Consider the following 20,970-nt stretch of genomic DNA (forward strand, 5'->3'; position numbering starts at 1 on the left):
TACTTGAGTAAAAGCACAGAACATGATTGGCAGTAATTGTCCCCGTAGCGTAGAGGCAGTGTGGCTATACATGAGTCACTCACACAGCTGTAGAGACGAGAGCATCCGTGTGGGAGAGTTGTTGATCGTGAGAGAGAGTGAGTGCGTCACCATCCACTAATTTTAGTGGTTTGTTTGTATGTCAGGTGGAGAGGGCAAACTTCCTGTGCGTGGGTGCGTGTCTGTATGTGTGTGTGTGTGTGTGTGTGTGTGTGTGTGTGTGTGTGTGTGTGTGTGTGGGTGCGTGCGTGCGTGCGTGTGTGCGTGTGTGCGTGCATGGCAGTGTGTGTGTGTGTGTGTGTGTGTGTCCATGTATGTGCCTATTCAGCTTTCTCCCTAGGGGTCTGATTTATGCCTCATCATACAAATGTGTCACTCGACGGAAATAACAGATTTACGAGTGAAAACTGTGCCAGGAGGTGGTTGGTTGGCAATGGCATGCATCGAACAGCCTCGGGTCAGATTGTAACCCGGGTCAGCTGCAGGAAGGACTGTGTATTTATTTATGAGCAATGACGAGCTGACAACTAACTTTAAGAGTAACCTAAAAGAGCCCAGTGCTTTTCTGGGCATTTCTTGGGATGCTTTTGTGTTTCGCTGTAGTATGATCAAATAGCATTCATTTACGAAAATTCAAGAATCTCTTTCTTGAAAGGCTTAAGGAAGAGCTTCGGCTCGAAACGTTGCCATTTACTATTTACGAAGTAAAGGAGCAGAAAATGGTATGCAGATTATTTTATTCTTGAACTATCACTGTTTTTGATCCGGCACCCAGGCTATTAGGGTTTAGATGTGCGTGTCCTTTTTGGCTGTTTTTCAGCCTCTTCTGCCGATTAATTTACGAAAAAACACAAAAGGTTAGGATGTGGAGATAAGAGTTTTCAGCCCAACAACAGAGACATATAAGTCTTAAAAGGGTTAAAGCTCGATGATAAGCTTGCCCTCGTCGTCGCTGCTGCTGGACCCGTCTGCAGGGTAGTCTTGGCTGCTGAGCACGGGCCTCACAGCACCGCTCAGGCACTCAGGCAGCGGGTAGCTGTGAAGCTGACCGGGCCAGGAGACACAGTGGCTTATATTGGAAGAGAGAGTTGTGACAGGGCTGTCCATGTGGCTCATATGACCCTGTAGAGTGGTGACAGGGCTGTCCGCGTGGCTCATATGACCCTGTAGAGGGTTGACAGGGCTGTCCGTGTGGCTCGTATGGCCCTGTAGAGTGGTGACAGGGCTGTCCATGTGGCTCGTATGGCCCTGTAGAGTGGTGACAGGGCTGTCCGTGTGGCTCATATGACCCTGTAGAGTGGTGACAGGGCTGTCCGTGTGGCTCGTATGGCCCTGTAGAGTGGTGACAGGGCTGTCCGTGTGGCTCGTATGGCCCTGTAGAGTGGTGACAGGGCTGTCCGTGTGGCTCATATGACCCTGTAGAGTGGTGACAGGGCTGTCCATGTGGCTCGTATGGCCCTGTAGAGTGGTGACAGGGCTGTCCATGTGGCTCGTATGGCCCTGTAGAGTGGTGACAGGGCTGTCCATGTGGCTCGTATGACCCTGTAGAGTGGTGACAGGGCTGTCCATGTGGCTCGTATGGCCCTGTAGAGTGGTGACAGGGCTGTCCATGTGGCTCGTATGGCCCTGTAGAGTGGTGACAGGGCTGTCCATGTGGCTCATATGACCCTGTAGAGTGGTGACAGGGCTGTCCATGTGGCTCGTATGGCCCTGTAGAGTGGTGACAGGGCTGTCCATGTGGCTCGTATGGCCCTGTAGAGTGGTGACAGGGCTACCCGTGTGGCTCGTATGGCCCTGTAGAGTGGTGACAGGGCTGTCCATGTGGCTCGTATGGCCCTGTAGAGTGGTGACAGGGCTGTCCATGTGGCTCGTATGGCCCTGTAGAGTGGTGACAGGGCTGTCCATGTGGCTCATATGGCCCTGTAGAGTGGTGACAGGGCTACCCGTGTGGCTCGTATGGCCGTGTGACTGTTGACCCCCACCGTCTGGATGGTCTCCAGGTTGCGGGTACGTGGGGGTCCGAGGTGTCAGTGGGTGGATTTTGTTCCGCGGGGGCCCCGTTGTGCGTGTTGCCAGGCCGTCCCCAGCTGACCTTCCACTGTGATCTATGACCTGAACAGAAACCAGAGTTGTTGTTATTATAGTCAAATTAAACTATAAGGAAAACTAGAAGATAAAAGCAGAATGACCAGGTCCAGTCGTGTACCTGGAATCCTGGATCAGGCGGGAAACAAAAAAAACTAGAAAAAGTGCCCTTCCGGGCACAGGTCTCCACCAGGTTATCCACAGATCCGTGCAGTTAGAGGTAAAAACACTTTTCGGCCAGTTATAGCGCCACCTTGAGGCTGAGTTGAAATTGTTCATGTGGCATTTTGTCCTCGGCCTAGTGGGAATGTGGGTGCACAATTTCACGGAAATCACGCGATGTGTTCATGATTTGCAGCATTTTGTTTGAAACTGAGCACTCCTGTGAACTTTGGAAGCCAATCTTAACCAATCAGGATGGAGTCTGATAAATCTGAAAGACCCGTTTCGTTGAATGGCTCTAGAGAGACTGTGTACCAATTTGCGTGATGTTTGGACAAAATCTGTAGGTGTACTGTGCAAAAACTTGTTTTGCACAAAGCGGCCTCCTGGTGGCGCTATAACAGGCCGTTCTGGAAAGTTTGGGGCAGAGGTTCATGGTTGGCATCCAGGGAGTGTGTGTGCAAAATATGGCATCGAAAAACTTGTTTTGCACAAAGCGGCCTCCTGGTGGCGCTATAACAGGCCGTTCTGGAAAGTTTGGGGCAGAGGTTCATGGTTGGCATCCAGGGAGTGTGTGTGCAAAATATGGCATCGACCGGGTTAACGGTGGCCGAGATTAGCTGTTCACGGACACACGGACACACACGCGGACGGACGGAGTGCAAAACATACTCTCCCCACATGCCTTCGGCCTGGTGGAGACAATAATATATATATATATATATATATATATATATATATATATATATATCATCTGATCGTGAACCAGGAAACCACCCTGACTACGAATCAACCTGGGGACCACCACCCTGACTACGAATCAACCTGGGGACCACCACCCTGACTACGAATCAACCTGGGGACCACCACCCTGACTACGAATCAACCTGGGGACCACCACCCTGACTATGAATCAACCTGGGGACCACCACCCTGACTACGAATCAACCTGGGGACCACCACCCTGACTACGAATCAACCTGGGGACCACCACCCTGACTACGAATCAACCTGGGGACCACCACCCTGACTATGAATCAACCTGGGGACCACCACCCTGACTACGAATCAACCTGGGGACCACCACCCTGACTACGAATCAACCTGGGGACCACCACCCTGACTACGAATCAACCTGGGGACCACCACCCTGACTACGAATCAACCTGGGGACCACTGTTGTGTTGGGAGGAGGGATGGGCATGGTGTTTTGGAAAAAGCTTGAAATTAAATAATGACTGTTAAGGGCTTAATTTAATTTGTTAATTCAAGGTAAATGAAATCAAGCCCTCAACAGTCTTTATTTAACTGAGATGCTATTGGTCCAGAGCTAAAAAACTAAATGAGAACCACTGATCTATTCCTTTCCCATGGTTTCCCTTATTCTGTTCTCTTAAACTTCCATATTTAACTCAGGTTAACTGATTCATTGCAACTTACCGTATGTACGTATGAGTGAGAAGACACATGCGATTGATTATATCGGCACATTTTCTAATAATGGTGACTCAACCAGGCAATCCGGTACACTTTCCCTTTTCTGTGGTTCATTCTTGAGTTCTCCTCATTGACAACATTGATGTGTTCATCATATGTCACCAGGTAATGTAGTGCACTGTTCCGTGGGGGAAAAAAATAAATCTTCACTTTCCTATACATTTCTAAATGCATGGTCATGGACCACATGTAATTAACACAGTGCTTTTTAGCCCTTGTCATATCAAGGTCCAGTATGTATACAGCATTTGAGCCATGGACCACCATTTGATGAGATTTAGCCTCTCAGACCCAAAACTTAGAATATTTTGTTATAAGATTATGAGATTGGATAAGATTCTGTATTGATGTTGGTAGGAGAGATAACAGGCAAATATTGATCAAAATAACAATTCTTCTACATTCTCTAATTGTGTTAACTTCTTATAATTTAAGTAATGCAGATGTTTAACAATAATGTAACTCTTGAGACTTCAATAATCTACAAGGGGCCATTTGGTTACCATTACCTCTCCATCATTTAGCTGGGGACCACTTGGAACCCCGTCAAGGACCACTGGTTGAAAAGCACTGCCTTAACGGACCACCAGTGGTCCACGGACCACCCGTTGAAACCCCTGCTCTACACCAAAATCCCTCTGCCAATTCCAAATATAGACAATCTACAAGCTCACAATGTTTCACAATGCACTGTACTGTTAGTTTTAGTCCTTGTCAATATGTCATACATAAGGCTAGTATTTTCCAATATTTCACAAAATATTACCTTGACAGAGCGGCTGCATGTGGAGGTTGAGGGTTTGATTCCAGGCAAGAGGCTTGGCGTCCTGTGAGCATCATTGGGGCATATTGACTTAGAATGACTTGTTAACGGGTTGTGTTTTTCTGCTGTACAAATCTGAGAGAGGCTTGGATCAGACAGGGCAAAGCTGGCAGTTTGCATGTTTTGGAGGTAAACGTTGTGAATTGGCGGTTGGGTTTGATGGCCGAAGTCAATGTGACGGAAATCGTTCTGTGTTTGTGCCAAACAGCACTGCGGGTTGGTTTGTAAAGGTTGCGTTTGTTGGTCACGGGCGACAGCGGACTCGCAGTGCCATGAGAATTGAGAAGGCTCCAGTTCAGACCACGGAGCAGGTGAATCACTGTCATCTGAAGTGCTTGAAACTCCCTGGAGGAGTGTCTGTGGAAGACTGTCATCCTGGAGGAGCGTCTGTGGTAGACTGTCATCCTGGAGGAGTGTCTGTGGTAGACTGTCATCCTGGAGGAGCGTCTGTGGTAGACTGTCATCCTGGAGGAGTGTCTGTTGTAGACTGTCATCCTGGAGGAGCGTCTGTGGTAGACTGTCATCCTGGAGGAGTGTCTGTTGTAGACTGTCAGACGTTCCAAACTGGATCTGGGACAGATTCTGATCTAGCCAAGAATGTGCACAGGATTCCATTGTTGCTTCATTTGCTGCTCTTGCCTGTTGATAAAAGTAAAAGGAGGAACAGTATCTCCATTAAGACAGTGATTCTCTTTTTAATTTCAAGGACCCCCTGCCCTGTTTCAGTATTTCCATGGGGTCCATGGCCTAATGCAATGATAAAAGATTTACTGTACAAGCTCGCATGAGCTTGTAGGTATCTGTGGATATATTATTTTTGAATATCTATGATAAAGTATAAAATAGGGCTTAAGTCAGGGGTCTTCAGGGTCTGTGACCCCTAGGGGGAGTTAAGACAGGGGGGCTGCCAAATCTTTGTGTCATAAGGACTTTATTTAGATTTATTTTTACATTAATAACATGAACCCTAGCATCTCTATAGTGGGAGGAACATTCACCAGATATAACTAAGATTGTCTATTTTCGGTGAAGTGGTTTGGTGTCAGTACAGTACAGAGCCAATGGCTAAGTTTGAATAACATAACATAATAATAGAAAATATGGGTAAAGAAATTAAATGTTTAATCAGCGATACAATTCTATTCAATATGTATGGGGGTCCCTGCTTCATCTCCCTCTACGGCTAAGATGTCCTTGGCCTGAAAAGCGTTGAGTGATAACAATCTAAGCCTGCAAAGTATACTGTAACTAGCAACTAGTTGTCAAATAATTAAGTAGTATAAAAAGTACAAATAAGGTATAAAGTAAAAATTTAATATTCAAGTGAAGTAAAAGTAAAACTGTACTTAAGAGTAGGCTACTACATTTATTAGAATCTAGTTATGGGACCTTGCTTGTCGATACTGTATGGAGGAATGACATACCAAATCTAGATCCAGATTGGAGCTGGGATACAGTGTGGTCTAATGTTATCCTGTCTTCTAGGAATCCTGATCATCAACAAATTCATCTAAATTTTGTTCATAGGACGTACTTAACCCCCCGTAGATTGTGTGCTATGCGGATTTTAAATAATCACAACTGCACTTTCTGCACTTCAAACACCATAGGTACATTCTTTCATATGGTGTGGGAGTGTCCGAGTGTCCTCACATTTTGGAATTTGGTTGCTACTAACCTTTCGACTATTCTATAAGTTAACATCACACCCTCCCCATCTCTATTCTTATTAAATGATGTATCCCAGTTGCCATTAAATAACACCCGTATTCGTGTCTTCTTTGCTGGCGTAACGGCCGCAAAGAAGATGGTTGCTTCGCACTGGAAACCGCCTCATACATTGTCATTTCGCCAATGGGCTTTGACCTTTCTGGATATCATTTATCTAGAGATGTCTACAGCAAGATTGCATGGTGCAAAAGAGGAAAACGTTGAGATTTGGTCTGGTATTGCAGATTTGGTTGGGGGCATGGTTTGATCATTATTGTTATTATCATTATTTGTTTTTTGTTTTCATTGCACAGTGGTTGAAGTGATGACATTTTGTGGCATCTTTGGTCTCGGGGGGGGGGGGAGGGGTGGGTGGGATTGTTTGTTTTTGTTTTTGTGTTCTTTGCTTTTGCTGTTGTGTGTTGTTTTATGTGTGTTTTGTTTGCTTTAAGTCTTTCATGTTGTTAACGTGTCTTGTGATTTTTGTCTTAAAATAAAAAACATTTGATAACAAAAAAAAAGAGTAGGCTACTTGAGTAAATGTACTTAGTTACTCATTGTCTCAGACGCTACAAAAACGTATCGAGAGGAAAATAAGACAGGTCATGACAGCTACTGGTGTTTAAGTTGAGAAATAGACTCACGCCAAAATAAATTTGCTTCAGGTGCTGTCAGGACCTGAGCTCTGCACACACACTGCCAAGGTCTTTAAAACCCTGGCAGCCGGTGACCCAGAACAATACATAACATCAATCATCGCTGTCGGGTGGAAACCTTGTATGTCCAAAACAGTTACTTTTCAATTGAAAAAGAACCACATGTGTTCAAATGGATCCAATGTAGTTATTATTATAGTCACACAAGCTCTTGCTAAAGGAAATTGGATCCCTGGCGATACCTTTCGGAACTCACGCTGTGGGCGAGTTCCTATGGCACCGCAGGCGTAATGACGTTAAAGAACACCATCTTGTGTAATATTGCTTACAGTACAGTACAGTACAGTACAGTACAGTACAGTACAGTACAGTACAGTACAGTACAGTACAGTACAGTACAGTACAGTACAGTACAGTACAGTACAGTACAGTACAGTAGTGTGGATGTTATTTTATAATCCAAACGAATCAGTGCAGTGGTTCTCAAAGTGGGGCCTGGAGACTCCCAGGTGTCCTTGAGTGGTTCCCAAGCAAAATGATCGACAATTAGGAACCAAATGGAACCTTAGAGCTAGGCCCGGGTCTGTAACTTTGAAAGTGTACAAATGGACAAGCGTTATTGGGGTCTGTCGGTCTGATGTGTCATGATGCATATCCCAACTGGGGGTCTATGAAGCACTGGAGCACATTTTCTTTAATGTAGCAGGGTGGAAGGCAGGAAAGACAACGTTTTGATGTTAGCCTATTACATATCCGCCAGGTTATCAATGATGCAATAACATCGAAACGCAGCCTTGCTTGCACCCTGCTTACATTAAAGAAAAGGCTCAACAGTCCGATCCATTCCAGTGCTTTCTTCTTATATTATACCTACACGTGTCTTGCTCCTGATGCTGCGTTCAGACAAGCAGATTCCATTTTCAATGGAAGCCAGCGACGTGAAGCAACAAAGTAAATCTGACGCTTGTAGCTGCTGCAATAGATATAAAGCTACAAATTGAAGTTGAGCTGCATGGGTTCAACTTCCAGATGCAAAGATAGAAACCTACAACTGTAGCTGCAATGACGCAACAAAGTGCGAACCAATCAAATTGTTTAGTTTTTTTGTGCTTGAACCCTATAGGCTAGAAGTTTTCATGGAACACTGTGGTCGTAGGGGTTAAATCTGGCATTATAAAAATTATGAAGAATTTCTATCGAATACCTTAGTTAAAATGAAATTGAGTTGACATGTTGATTTTAAGGGTAACTGTTGTGTAATCGCAATATTACACTCAAGGGTGAGCTTTACCGTGATTATTGGTACTTCAGTGATGCTTGTGGAACACAGAAAAAAAGTGACAAATATGCTGTGTATCTTTGCATCTGCTCGTGAACGTACTATGAGATGCACCGGACCAGCATGATTTTGGCTTGAGGCGCAGTGGAACCTCCCTTTGAGCGTGAGAATCCCTGTTTAGAAGATCCCTGGGGAATTACTTTCTGCAAATATGTCATGAAGAAAAAACCTTGTTCTTCGTAACAGATTGTTCTAAAGTTAATAACATGATATACACGATCTAGTGACACTTTTTATGGAGCCTAAAGTGTGTTTACTGTTACTGGCAAATTGGCAATACTATCTTCCAAAACTTTATTTTTCTGAATGGGAGGTGATGACAACTACATTTTGACGTCATTCAGAATGTTTTATTTTGTTTTACCTTTTTTATTGACCTTTTCTTGACTCACCTCCCAGGCAGTCGGAGGGGGTCTACGAGTACATCCGCCATCAGACTCCAACTTCCCCTGCTGTAGCAGCGCCTCCTTTGTAGTAGTGACTCCACGCTCTCCCAGAGCTCCCCTGCTCCGCCGACCCTGGACACAGCGGTGCGTTCTCTCCCCAGCCCCTTGGCGGAGCTTCAGACCCCGGCCTGCGCCGTCTGGAGGCCCTGGGGTCCCTCCGCCGCCCCGCGGCCTTGCGCTCTCCGCCAGGGAGCCCTCCTCCTCCTTCTCCATGAGGCCTGAGGAGAGAGAGAGAGAACAGTAAATGAAAAGCAGTTGTTCTCTCTTCAGGCCGAAGAGTCCGACCATGTAAATGCTTATGGGCTTGTTTTCATTTGTGTTAAACGTAAGGTGATACAGAGATTAGCCGAGGCCTGGGGGAAAGTGAAAAGCCAAGAATATTTAAATTAGAATGCGCGACCAACAGTGGTGTAAAGTAACTAAATACATGTATGTTTGTACTTAAGTGCAGTACTTGAGTACATGCACTCAAATACTGCACTTAAGTTTAATTGAGAGTTATTTGTACTTTACTTGAGAATTTCCAATTTCCAATACTTTTACTTCTACTCTACATTTCGGATTAATACAGAACCACTTCAGACCTATAAACATTTTGACCATTTGGACTGGTCTAAAACACCTTCTAAATCCTGACCTATAAGTTTTCTGAAAAACTTCAAATATTTATTAAAGAATTACACAAATGTTATGTTGCTAATTGCTACTGTACTGTACTGTACTGTACTGTAGGGGGTTCCCGTCCTGAAGGGTGAAAACACCAAAAGAGGTTCCTGTCTTGAATGGGTTAAGTACATTTTGATGCTAATACTTTTGTACTTTTACTCAAGTACATTTTGAATTATGGACTTTTACTTGTAATAGAATATTTTCTACATTGCAGTATTGATACTTTTACTTAAGTAAGAAAGGGTGAGTACTTTTTCCACCACTGGTGGCCATTGGCGTACTTGCACGCTGTGCTTTGGTGAAAAGTTAAAACTATCCTGTTTTCAGCCAAATCGTTCAGAAAAATCACCTTTCATTTCACTGTTGCACTGGACACGGTTTTATCTCCCCCTGAAGCCAAATGATCAGTCCAAACTAGTCAGCCTGAGAAACTACCGTGAGGACATAAAGTACAAAACCCTTGTGTACTATTTCTTGTCCCCTCCTGACCCTGTAACACGTGCAAAACATAGTCGTCCGTCTAACCTGTCAACACCTCATGTCAAAAACCTTGGTGTATTATTTAATTCCACTTTTAAATCCTATTCCAGATTTATCACCAAAATCGAGCCATTTCTCTCGGTCCAATAGGAAGATAGATATTAACCCTGTCCTGGCCTCTCCACTGGCTGCCAGTAGGGTTTAGAGTTGATTTAAAGATTCCCCTGATTGTTTACAAAGCACTTAATAGGTTGCCCCTCCCCTCCCCCACATTGCTGACCTTTTAACCCCTCCTCCTAGCTACAGGACCCTGAGGTCAGCTGACCTGGAGCTTCTAGCTGTCCATGATCTCAACTCAAGCCCTGGGGTGGCGGCACCTTTGCTGTCGCAGCCCCTAAGCTGTGGAACAGCATTCACTCCCACCCCTGTCAGATCTTACCCCACTCCATTGAAGTCCAAGCTGAAGACTCTCTATTACACGCTAGGAATTTCAAAACATTTGAGCCACCCATCTGACTAATTAGCCGAATAGCTACCGTGTTAAGGTGTCAGTTTGTTGGGCAGAGATGTTCAAGTGGGCCCTGGTCACGGAAAGGTTGGGAACTGCTGAGGCAGGATGTAACATGGTATACTTATACTGCAACGCCCTCTTCATTGGGATTCCTGGCAAACATCTACAAAAGCTGCAGTACATACAGAACAGCGCTGCCAGGGTCCTAATGAGAGTCCGCAAACATGACCATATCACACCCATCCTCTTCACACTGCACTGGCTCCCCGTTACAGCCAGGATCGATTACAAGGTTCTGCTGATAACATTCAACTGCATAAACGGACATGCCCCACCTTACCTACAGGAACTAATCACCCCTCCAAAAACATCCTCCACCCGCACCCTCAGATCTGCAAACAAACTACTACTACTCCATGTTCCTGACACCAAACTGCGCACCATGGGGGACCGGGCCTTTTGCTTAGCAGCACCACGTCTATGGAATAGCCTCCCCATGGACCTGAGAGTGCCGCAGACTGTGGAATGTTTTAAAACAGGCCTGAAAACCTTCCTGTTTCGGAAGGCCTTTTTGTGCTGAACTGTCGCTTTGCACTGTTTTGCACTGTTTTTGTTAACCCTGTTTTTAACCTTTTATGATAGATCATATGTTTTTAACCTTGTAGCACTCTGAGATTCCTTGTGAATGAAAAGTGCAATATAAATAAAATTCATTATTATTATTATTATTACAGTCGGGGAGATATAACACTAATTGAATAAAAAACAACGGGTCCAATACTCTACGCATTTGTGTTGGCTGAACCTTGTGCATGTGACTCGATCTGTGTTCTGCTCTGATGAAGTAATCACAGTTCTTACTGTCTTACTAGAGCCTCTATTCAAAATGTTACTTGAGTACAAGTACAAAAGTATTGGAATACTCATTATGCAGATGTCCTTTAACACATTCTTTTTTGTTTGTTTTTTCAAATTTGGTGAAAATCGATCAAAAACAGCAGATGTTTTAAGTATAGGGCTTAATTGTAAAAACATATTTAAACTAATTACTAACTAAAGCTTTTATGTATGTAGGCCTATATATATATATATAGTGGAAATACAAACGTACATTTGCCTCTGTGATGTATAGTGGAATAGAAGTATAAAGTATTGAAAAACTGAAATTGTACAAAAATGTACTTTCCACCAGTGCTGCTGTGCGACTTCCTCTGTGACCTGTACGACCCCTGCAGGGTCTAGTGGGACTAGTGTTTCATCAATGCCATGTGCCTCAATGTATGGCGGCTCCTCCAATGTAAACAAATTAGAGGTGTGAAGCCCCGCTCTAACAGTCTAGTAGAGTCACTGCACACTGTAGGATTTATACACCACACGTCATGTCTGTTGACTGGAAACCATCTGTTGCTCTTTCACAACTCCTAAATTCCAAAGATTACAAATTAGCTTTTTTACTGTTGCTCCAAATTATTGTGGAAGGGGTATAAGTCCTTGTTTACCCCCATGCACAGTTAAAATCCTGTGTTCATTGTACTCTGAGAGTGTACAAAATGGTACCAAACAGATCCGTAGTATAGGGTCTCAGAGCTTTACACTCTCTCAGTCCGGTAAAAGTCCAACTGGAAACCCACCACCCGTTTTTCAAGTTAAGGGGTGGTGTGAGGTCCAGAAAGCTATAGTTGCCTGAGGGCAGCTCCATGCCATAGAGGGTCATGGACAACAACATCTGTCAAGTTTATGGGTGGTCTGTCTGCAGGAGAAACTGTGTTCTAAAACGATGTGGTGTTATTCCGCCACCTTGTGGATAACATGGCTGAATACCTCTGAATGGTTTGATTGATTGGTTCTGAAAGGGACTCTACTTCAGTGCTTCTCAAACGTTTTAATGTCAAGGACCCCCCCCCAAATTAACATGTATTTTGCCACAGACCCCATATTTTGTCTTTGACAGGGACCCCCATACAAGAAGTTGTTCAAATGTTTGAAATGTATTCCAATTAAAATGTATTAAAATAGCTGATCCACAAGCTCTGCTATTTTAAAATGGCTGATTATTACATTTACATTAGTTACATTTTGGGATGCCCTGGAATCCCCCCAGGCTGAGAAACACTGCCAAAGATTGATGATAGGGTGAATGGCACTGAATGCCATCAATTATCCATATACAGTACCTGCAGCGTGGCATTCACTGGACACACATGTGGCTCTTTCCACCTGGATGTTCTGCGGCACAGACAGCTGATGTTCTGTGTGGTCCTTGTCCACTCTGCCCGCTGGTGACTCACCGGGATTCATGGCCTGAGAACTGTCCAGCGGTTGAGCACTGCTCCTACCCCTGTCAGCGTGTGCGGAGCACCACAGCATTTCTGAGCTCACCCTTCTCCCATCCGCAGTATCAGCACCGCAGGCGGTCCCTTGTGAGGTGACCTTTTCAGGAATGTTGCAGTTATTGTTGGGAAGCGGAGAAACGTTCCCATGGAGGGCTTGACCTCGGCACGCTGCAGCAGACGAGCGCTGATCGAACCCGGCCTGTGGAGCCGGGCGGGTCGTCTCCCCGCTCTCCACACCGGGCTGTTCACATCCTGTGGGCTGACATTTCAGCGTAACCACGTGACGTGTGGTCGTTTCATCGGGAGGCTGGCTTCCGTGGTGCCGTAATTGGCCGACTGTGGTATTCTCTATAAGCTCTTCTTGGTCAGATAGGTTTAAACACATTAGTCCGCCTTGGCTGACATTTCCCTCTGGCCGGACGTGTTCCTTTACCATCGTCTGTTTTCGTGGCCACAGCGGTTCAGGGGATGTCACTGCTGTCACAGCCTGGCCAACATCACGGCCTTCTGTGACGAGCGCTTCCTCTTGCGTCTTTTGAGCCAGTGTCGGAGGTAGAGGGGTTATGCTCACCGTGTTTTTTGAAGACGACAGCTCTGCCTGGCTCATCTCCTGGTGACCTCCAGTCCTCTCCTGTTTTTTTCCATGGCTGTCATTCTCCATGACAGCGACAGAGCTCTGCAGATACTCACACATGACCTGTGGCTCCATAGCTTCACAGTTCTTATGTGAGAGGCTGGTTGTTCCCGCCACCCGCCCCTCCCTCTCAATCCGGGGCTCTATGAGAGCCAGCTGCTCATCAGATATGATCTGCAGGCAGATTTGGAGATCGGGCGTGTGCACGTGAAACACATTCTCGGCAGATGGCTGCGCTGAATCAAACTGTACGAGCTGACATGCTACCGCGGGGGTTCCTGTCGCAGTGGGAGTTCTCTGGCCTGACGGTGTCAAGGAATGGGAAGTGTGCGACACAGGACGATGTCGTTGGCCTCCGGAGGAAACTGTGACGGTGACAGCAGCCGGCGGGCGGCTCTGTTGTGTGGTTGTGGTCGATGGAGCGAGGGCGCTCTGTGTCGCCGTCGCAGGAAGTCTGGCACACTGACTTGGCGCTGAGCCAACGGCAGCTCCTCCGGAGGGCAAGCTCCGTACAGACGTGGTGCCTAATTTTGCGTGACGATTCTGCACGGATCGGGCTGTGGTTGTGGTGATGGTTGTGCTCCGCCTGTGCACTATGGTGAACATGCATGCCGTGCTGTCATTGAGTCTCGCTGCAGAGGTTACTGCTAGACTGCCTGTAGGAAATACTGACTCATTATCCTGTGTAGATTCGGCACTATACGTCCTTTCGATGCTGAGACTGTGCGGATCCATATGCTTTGTTCCCTGTGATGCTAAAGTTGTCATAGAGAGAGAGGTTTGGTCCCTGAGAGAAGATGAGAGGTCAGAGGTCAATACATTCATAGTGCGTGGTAAAGGATTGGTGTTCGCCCCGGCAGCAGGTAATTTTAGCTGGTACTTGGGCAGGAAGCTGCTTTTGGCGGTGGAATGGATGAAAATGGCTGATGCGGTGCTAAGATGCTTTGCACTGGCTATGCATGGAGCAGAGAGGATTTCTCTGTGTGGAGGAATGGTCTGAGAGTTAATAGGACTGAAATGTGTGTGCTGCTTTGGCACATTGTCAGTGACACTGTGGAAAGCATGTGCTGATGTGTGGGGCGCTGTCTCTGTCCCCAGACCAGAAGTCCCCTTAACATCCGTTCTTTGCTTCTTCCTGTCCGAGGGAATGTGAGTGACACATTGTTGTGAGACAGAAGTGGGCGGGCTGTCCTTGTTCACTGACCTCTCTGCCTCTGTTGGGACCATGCTGTCTGTGCTGTGCTGTGAAGGGAACTGCAATGTGGATGCAGATGGATTCCTTAAGAGGGCAGTCTTGAGAGAGGTACACATGAAAGGAGGTTGTTTTGCTTCATGATTTAAATTGGCAGGGAGACTAGATTGATGGCACACAGTTGCACTGCCGTTTGAAGATTTTAATGTTGAGTCTTTTATTGCTGCTGGCTCTTTATGCACTGTCAAGGATCTTCTCTGAACCACGTCGTGCTCTGGGTTATCCGGCAATCTTGTGGCTTTCAAAGCGACATTATCGGTCCCTTTTTCGGTGTTGTAGAGCTTCTTGAATGTCCCAGCCCCGTACATGTACCACTTGTTGTACGCAAACTTTTCCGCCTTCTTCCTGCGGCACTTTCTGTTGTTCGGCTCTCTGCATGCGTCGCTGCTGTCCCTGTCACAGTTGCTGGTGGAGAGCTCCTCTTCTGTCGTGTGGTGGCAGTCCACAGCGGCCTGGCGGACCAGCGGGTGATGGGTGGACACATGCTGGTCCCCTGACTTAGCAGTCGAACACGTGGCGTTGATCGGAACAAAGCTTCCCCTTTGTGCTATCGTGTCGTGATTCCTCCGGAAGGCGGAGGAGGCGGGGTTGCTCATCTCAGGCCGCAGCAGGGTCACGTTGTACGGCAGGGAGCTGCTGCGGGTCAGGGGGGCGTGGTCAACGCTGGTGGAGCGCTGCGTGGGCACAGAGCCGTACGAGCCAGGCTTCCTGTTGCTGTCTAACATGACCTTATGGTTCTTGCTGTTCTTCAGGTCAAAGTGAAAGGAGTCTTTGTAAGTGTACGGCATGGGGAGGTCGATGCTGCCCTGCTTCGACAGCACCGTCTTGCGCGGCCGCACATTCTCCAGACGTTTGTCCTCCACCACGGCGCTGTTTTCGGAGATGAGTTTCGAGATGCGCTCCTCCAGTGTTCTGTGGCCCCGCTCGGACATGCCGCCGCCGGCCTCCTGTCCACTTTTGGTGGACGCCCGTAAGCCGGCGGGCTGTTCCAGAACCTCCAAGGTGGACTCTGCCAGGGACTCCATGCTGTGGTCATGTAGAACGCTGCTGGGGCTTGGATACTGGTCGCTGCTTTCGCTGAAGCCCGAGTCTGTGCTGTCGTGGCTCTGTGACTTCCCTCTGGACACGGAGCTCTCCCACAGCTTGGAGAACAGAGTGGCCTCCTGCCTCTGAAGGGGAAGATGTCGATGTGTGGTCGGAGGAGCCTTCGGGTGTTCTGTCCTCATCTGTTTTTCCTTTGCCGATGTCGTCAATTGACACTCGTTTAGAGATACAGAGCTCAACTCCTTGTTATTGCTGACTGGTCCTGTATGGAGAGCACAGTCTGTTTCTGTCCCTCGCCTTTTCCCCGGGGAGAGTTGCATAGCGCCGTCACAGCAGGTGCCGGTCACATCCCGCTCCACACTTCCCGACTCGTCGCTGCAGCCGTCCAGGGAGAAGCCACAGGCGGAGCTGCACACACTGTCCTGACTGCCCAGGCTGCTGTGCTCCGACTCGGACGAGAGGCGGGCGTGGGCCTGCGTGCGCTTGTGCTTGTAGAGGTTGCTCTGGGTCTTGAAGGAGACTCGGCAGGTGGTGCAGGTGTACGGCCGCTCGCCGGTGTGACAGCGCAGGTGCTTCTCCAGCACGCTGGGCTTCATGCAGTCGCGTCCGCAGTGCGGACACACGTGCTTCCCCGCCGACTTGGGTCTGACCGCGGGGAGGGGGTGAGCGGCCAGGTTCAAGCCCTGCGACTGAGCCTGCAGCCCGCCGGCGATGTGGAGCGTGATAAGGGGACGGTTGTCTTTGGGGTTGAGTGGAAGCATGGACAGATGGAACGTGGCCGGACCCCGGGGGCCGGCCGGCAGCGGCAGCAGCGGGTACGGCTGTAGGCGCTCGTGCGCGGCAGGCACAGTGTGGACGTAAAACGCCGTTAGTGGGGTCTGCATGTCCATCTTGTGTGTCATTGGGGTCTGCATGTCCATATTCGTTTGTGTTGGTGCAGCTACTGAGCTGCTGTGCACACTCACACACTCTGGCTTGCTAGTCTCCATGGTAACAGCAGCCCTGCTCCACGCTGAGGTCTCCAATTACCTGTTAGAAAAGCAGAGTTTACATTAGACCCATCAGTGTTGGAAACTAAATGCTTTTACTCAAGTACTGTACTTTAAGTACACTTTTTAGGTAACTTTACTTTTCTTGAGTATTTAACTTTTTTAACAATACATAGGCCTACTTCTACTTCACTACAAGTATAAGTAGCCTTGTTCCCGAAACATATACTGTAGTGAGAGGCAGCTTGATGTACAAGTACACCCCCTGGACATGACGCTAGTATGTCACATGATGTACAAGTACACCCCCTGGACATGATGCTATAGTATGTCATGATGTACAAGTTCACCCCCTGGACATGATGCTAGTATGACACATGATGTACAAGTACACCCCCTGGACATGATGCTAGTATGACACATGATGTACAAGTACACCCCCTGGACATGATGCTAGTATGTCATGGTGTACAAGTACACCCCCTGGACATGATGCTAGTATGACACATGATGTACAAGTACACCCCCTGGACATGAACCCCTTCTTTAGTTGTACTCATACTGTTATTTTGTCTGAAAGTGCATTGAGAAATGTCCTCAGAAACGGCCTTGTTTATGTACATTTCGAGAAGTTTATTTGTGCCATCAAATTAATTAATTATACAATATCGCTGAGACAGTTTATTTATTTTTGGACCACAATGCTTATATGAGACAATTTAAAATGAAACTTCTACGGCCCGGACCAGGGGATGAGTGAGTGACATCAGGACTTCACCGTCCACTCCGCTGTACTGCTGGCATAATGAAGTGACATTATTCCGGTAGACTAGAGTGTCTCAGCCCTGCGGTCGATTATTGGCTTTAAGAGTTAAGATATATGATAGTTTGTGCATGAGAGGGCCAGACAGACAGACAGACAGACAGTGAGGAGAGGGGTAAGACCATACCACTCATTCTTTAATCTGTTCCACCACTCCACTGAGCGTTGATTGATCTTGTGTTTCTCGTGCTTTTGTGTGTGTGTACAGTGTCAGTATGTATGTGTGTGTGTGTGTGTGTGTGTGTGTGTGTGTGTGTGTGTGTGTGTGTGTGTGTGTGTGTACACTGTATGTGCGCATGGCGTGAAATGTGAAGTGTCTGTCTTCCCCTCTCATAAACACACTTCATACCGTATAGTTCGTGCTGTTATGACAGATGCAAATTTCAATTCCTGTTCAGCGTTGCCATGAGTCATGCGTGTGATGTGTTTTTTGCATAAATGGCTACGTATATCACCCACAGACTCAGAGTTGGCAGGCTGGCTGTTTGATATCTGTGAAGCAGGCTTACGCCCACACCACAGACCTTTCTTTTCATGGAACCGTTGACTGACAAAAGTTGTTTTCCTCCAGTGCTCTGAAGGACTTGGTTGTCTTTTGTGATGGCAAGCCATCAGAAAAACTAGATTTATCAAGATTGACTGAACGATTCGCTTAGAGGGACACAATGTTTGTGCGGTGTGTGTGGCACAGATAACTCTAAACTGTGTACTGTTAGTGTACACGCGCACACACACACACACACACACACACACACACACACACACACACACACACACACACACACACACACACACACACACACACACACACACACACACACACACACTATACTCACTCTCTCCCATGCTTTCTCCACCAGTACGTAAGTATGTAAGAGCTTTTTACAACAAATCTCTTTCACCAACATTGTTTTTATGAGCTGTTTTGTTCATAAAACAACAGTTTGAGCAATGCCATGTACTGTCATGACACTACTGGTACACATTATGCTTTAAATTGCCATTGCAACTGCAGGAGAACATTAAGGGTAATCTGACATGGTGTAGGGAGCTTTGACATAGTTTCCTCGTATACCAGCATTCTAAATTGGAGCCCATAGGATGCCAAAATGCACTGAACATGCTGTATAGTGCTGTATAGTTGCATTAGCAAATATTTTCCCAACTTTGTCACAATTGAAATGAGACAAAGTAGATGCCAGCGTGATACTCTGCCTTTAAACACAATTGTTTTTCTGTAACCAGCTGTTTTTCTGAGTGCTGATCCTTTTCTTTTCTGAGGCATTATAAGTGATACTGTATGTGTGTGTGTGAATGTGGTGCAGGATTGTACAAAACTGAAATAATGGCAGCACTACCTGCCCTATAGGTACAAAATCAAACAAGCGAGACATGGTAGCACAAAATACACAAATACAGCCTAATAGGATAACTTGTGCCTGACTGTGTTTCTAATTAGCAATTTGGGCAAAACGGACTTTACCAATGACATCTACGTGAGAACAAAGCAATGGATTGTCACTCACCTCTCTGGCCAGTTCTTGTGGGGTTTGGGTGAAGTCAGCAGGAAGGATGCAGGCCAGAAAGTCTCCCACGGTGAGTCCAGTCATCCTCAGTGCATCTTTAACCCAGCAGCCCATTCAGTGCATCTTTAACCCAGCAGCCCATTCAGTGCATCTTTAACCCAGCAGCCCATTCAGTGCATCTTTAACCCAGCAGCCCATTCAGTGCATCTTTAACCCAGCAGCCCATGCAGGCCTCTCTGTACTCACCCCATATCTGGTTTCCTTACAACAGCTCTGTGACAGGAACTGAGTTTCTGCTCACAAGGAAGCGGAACAAATGCAAATGTGTGTGCAACGTGTGTGTGTGTGTGTGTGTGTGTGTGTGTGTGTGTGTGTGTGTGTGTGTGTGTGCGTGTGCGTGCGTGCATGCGAGAGAGAGAGAGAGAGGGCAGAGTGAGAGAGCGGAGAAGGCAGAGTGAGAGAGCGATCGCAGACAGACAAACAGAGACAGACAGAGAGATGCACTACAAGGACAGTGCTGCTAAAGAGGGGTGTGATGAAGAGAGGATGGATGGATGGATGGATGGATGGGGGAGGGAGGGGAGGGGGAGGGCTGTTAAAAAAGACTTCCGGAACGAAACTTGAAGATGTAAAAAAAAGAAAATGTATAGTCTGCGATCAACAGAGGTGAATAAGCGGAGGTGCTTCAACACAATGATTTGAAAGACACGTCATCGAACAAAAAGTACTGTACACAGTAACAGTGTTAATAATGTATGTGTCCATTTGGTTATATTTGGTACTCTCTCCCTCCAGCCAGGAGTTAAAATAACACAGAGGATTTGACTGTGAAAAGGGGGCTGAAAGCAGCGAGCTTACCTTGGGGTGCACGTGGCTCCTGCCTTGGTTTTGATTGGCTGTAGCTTTGGCGGTTTGAATCAGGACCTGACTTTTCCTCCTCCGCACAGTGTGTGTTCTGTTCTTGTTCTTGTTCCCTCCCTCGCTCACCTACACAGCTTCCTCCTCCGCCCACTCACACACGCCCCCCCCCCCCACACACACACACACACACACACATATATACACACACACACACACACACACACACACACAAAAGAGTTGGAAGCCAAGCTAATGCTCTCGATCATGATGATGGGCTGTTACTGCATTGCCTGTTTCCTGCACTTGTACGGCATCATTCAGGCAGGAGACAAAGGGAGATGATGCATTGGGGGCCTGTCAGCCTGTCAGCTGTGATGCAGGTTCCTGTCTGTCTGTCAGTCAGACATGGACGATTATGAACCGATTCACAAATGTATAATAAAATCACACGTGTGAAGAGAGTGGCGCTCTTATGATCATATACATCACATTCCGTGTTCAGCCAATCAAACAGATAGACACACAAAGCTGGGCATAGGCGGGGCTAGCGCCCCTCAACAATAATAATAATAAATATAGCTGCAAGCAGTGATAAGGCGGGACCAAGAAAGAAGACAATACGCAACAAGAACAATATGCACATATAACACTCATACCCACCTTGTGGTCCAAAGGTGTGAGCTGCTTTCAGTGCTTTGTGGCATGACCCTCTACAATACTGTAAAGTGACATAAGCATATGACGCTGCATGTATGTAATATGGGCAGAAGAAGAAGTTTCACAAAACAGCTATTTTCATTGGCTCATAAAAGCTTCATTTTTTCACTTAAAAAAATTTACTATGATTTTTTTGTCCGTATCGGTCCAAAGTTCACCTGTAGACGTTTTTGTGCATTTTGATCAAAGATCCTGGGAGAAGATACATTTTAACTGTTTTTCATATAATTCAAAATGGCGGGTGATCTAAAGGTCAGAGGTCAAATGTCAGAACACTAAAGTTGTTCGGCATGATGAGACAGTGTATCAAAGGGTCATTACCATAGGTCAAACGGTTCATGAGCTATGCACGTTCAAAGTTTGCATTTTCAATT

The 20,970-nt window shown here is 46.7% G+C and overlaps 1 protein-coding gene across 1 annotated transcript; it reads right to left on the reverse strand.

Annotated features, from left to right (window-relative positions):
• Positions 1-957: 957 nt before the first annotated feature.
• znf831 (zinc finger protein 831) lies at positions 958-19,132 on the reverse strand (the record flags this gene model as incomplete). The annotated part of the gene is made up of 7 exons (XM_083771018.1): positions 19,019-19,132; positions 14,943-16,709; positions 13,692-13,977; positions 12,592-13,558; positions 8,704-8,975; positions 4,862-5,245; positions 958-2,151 (listed from the first exon to the last, which is right to left on the reverse strand). Exons 2-7 carry the CDS (start codon positions 16,667-16,669, stop codon positions 958-960), a joined length of 4,830 nt encoding a protein of 1,609 aa, XP_083627144.1. The 5' UTR covers positions 16,670-16,709; positions 19,019-19,132.
• Between the last annotated feature and the right edge of the window lie 1,838 nt (positions 19,133-20,970).

The sequence above is a fragment of the Protomyctophum parallelum genome (genome assembly GCF_964188405.1).
Source record: "Protomyctophum parallelum genome assembly, chromosome: 8".
NCBI lineage: Eukaryota > Metazoa > Chordata > Actinopteri > Myctophiformes > Myctophidae > Protomyctophum > Protomyctophum parallelum.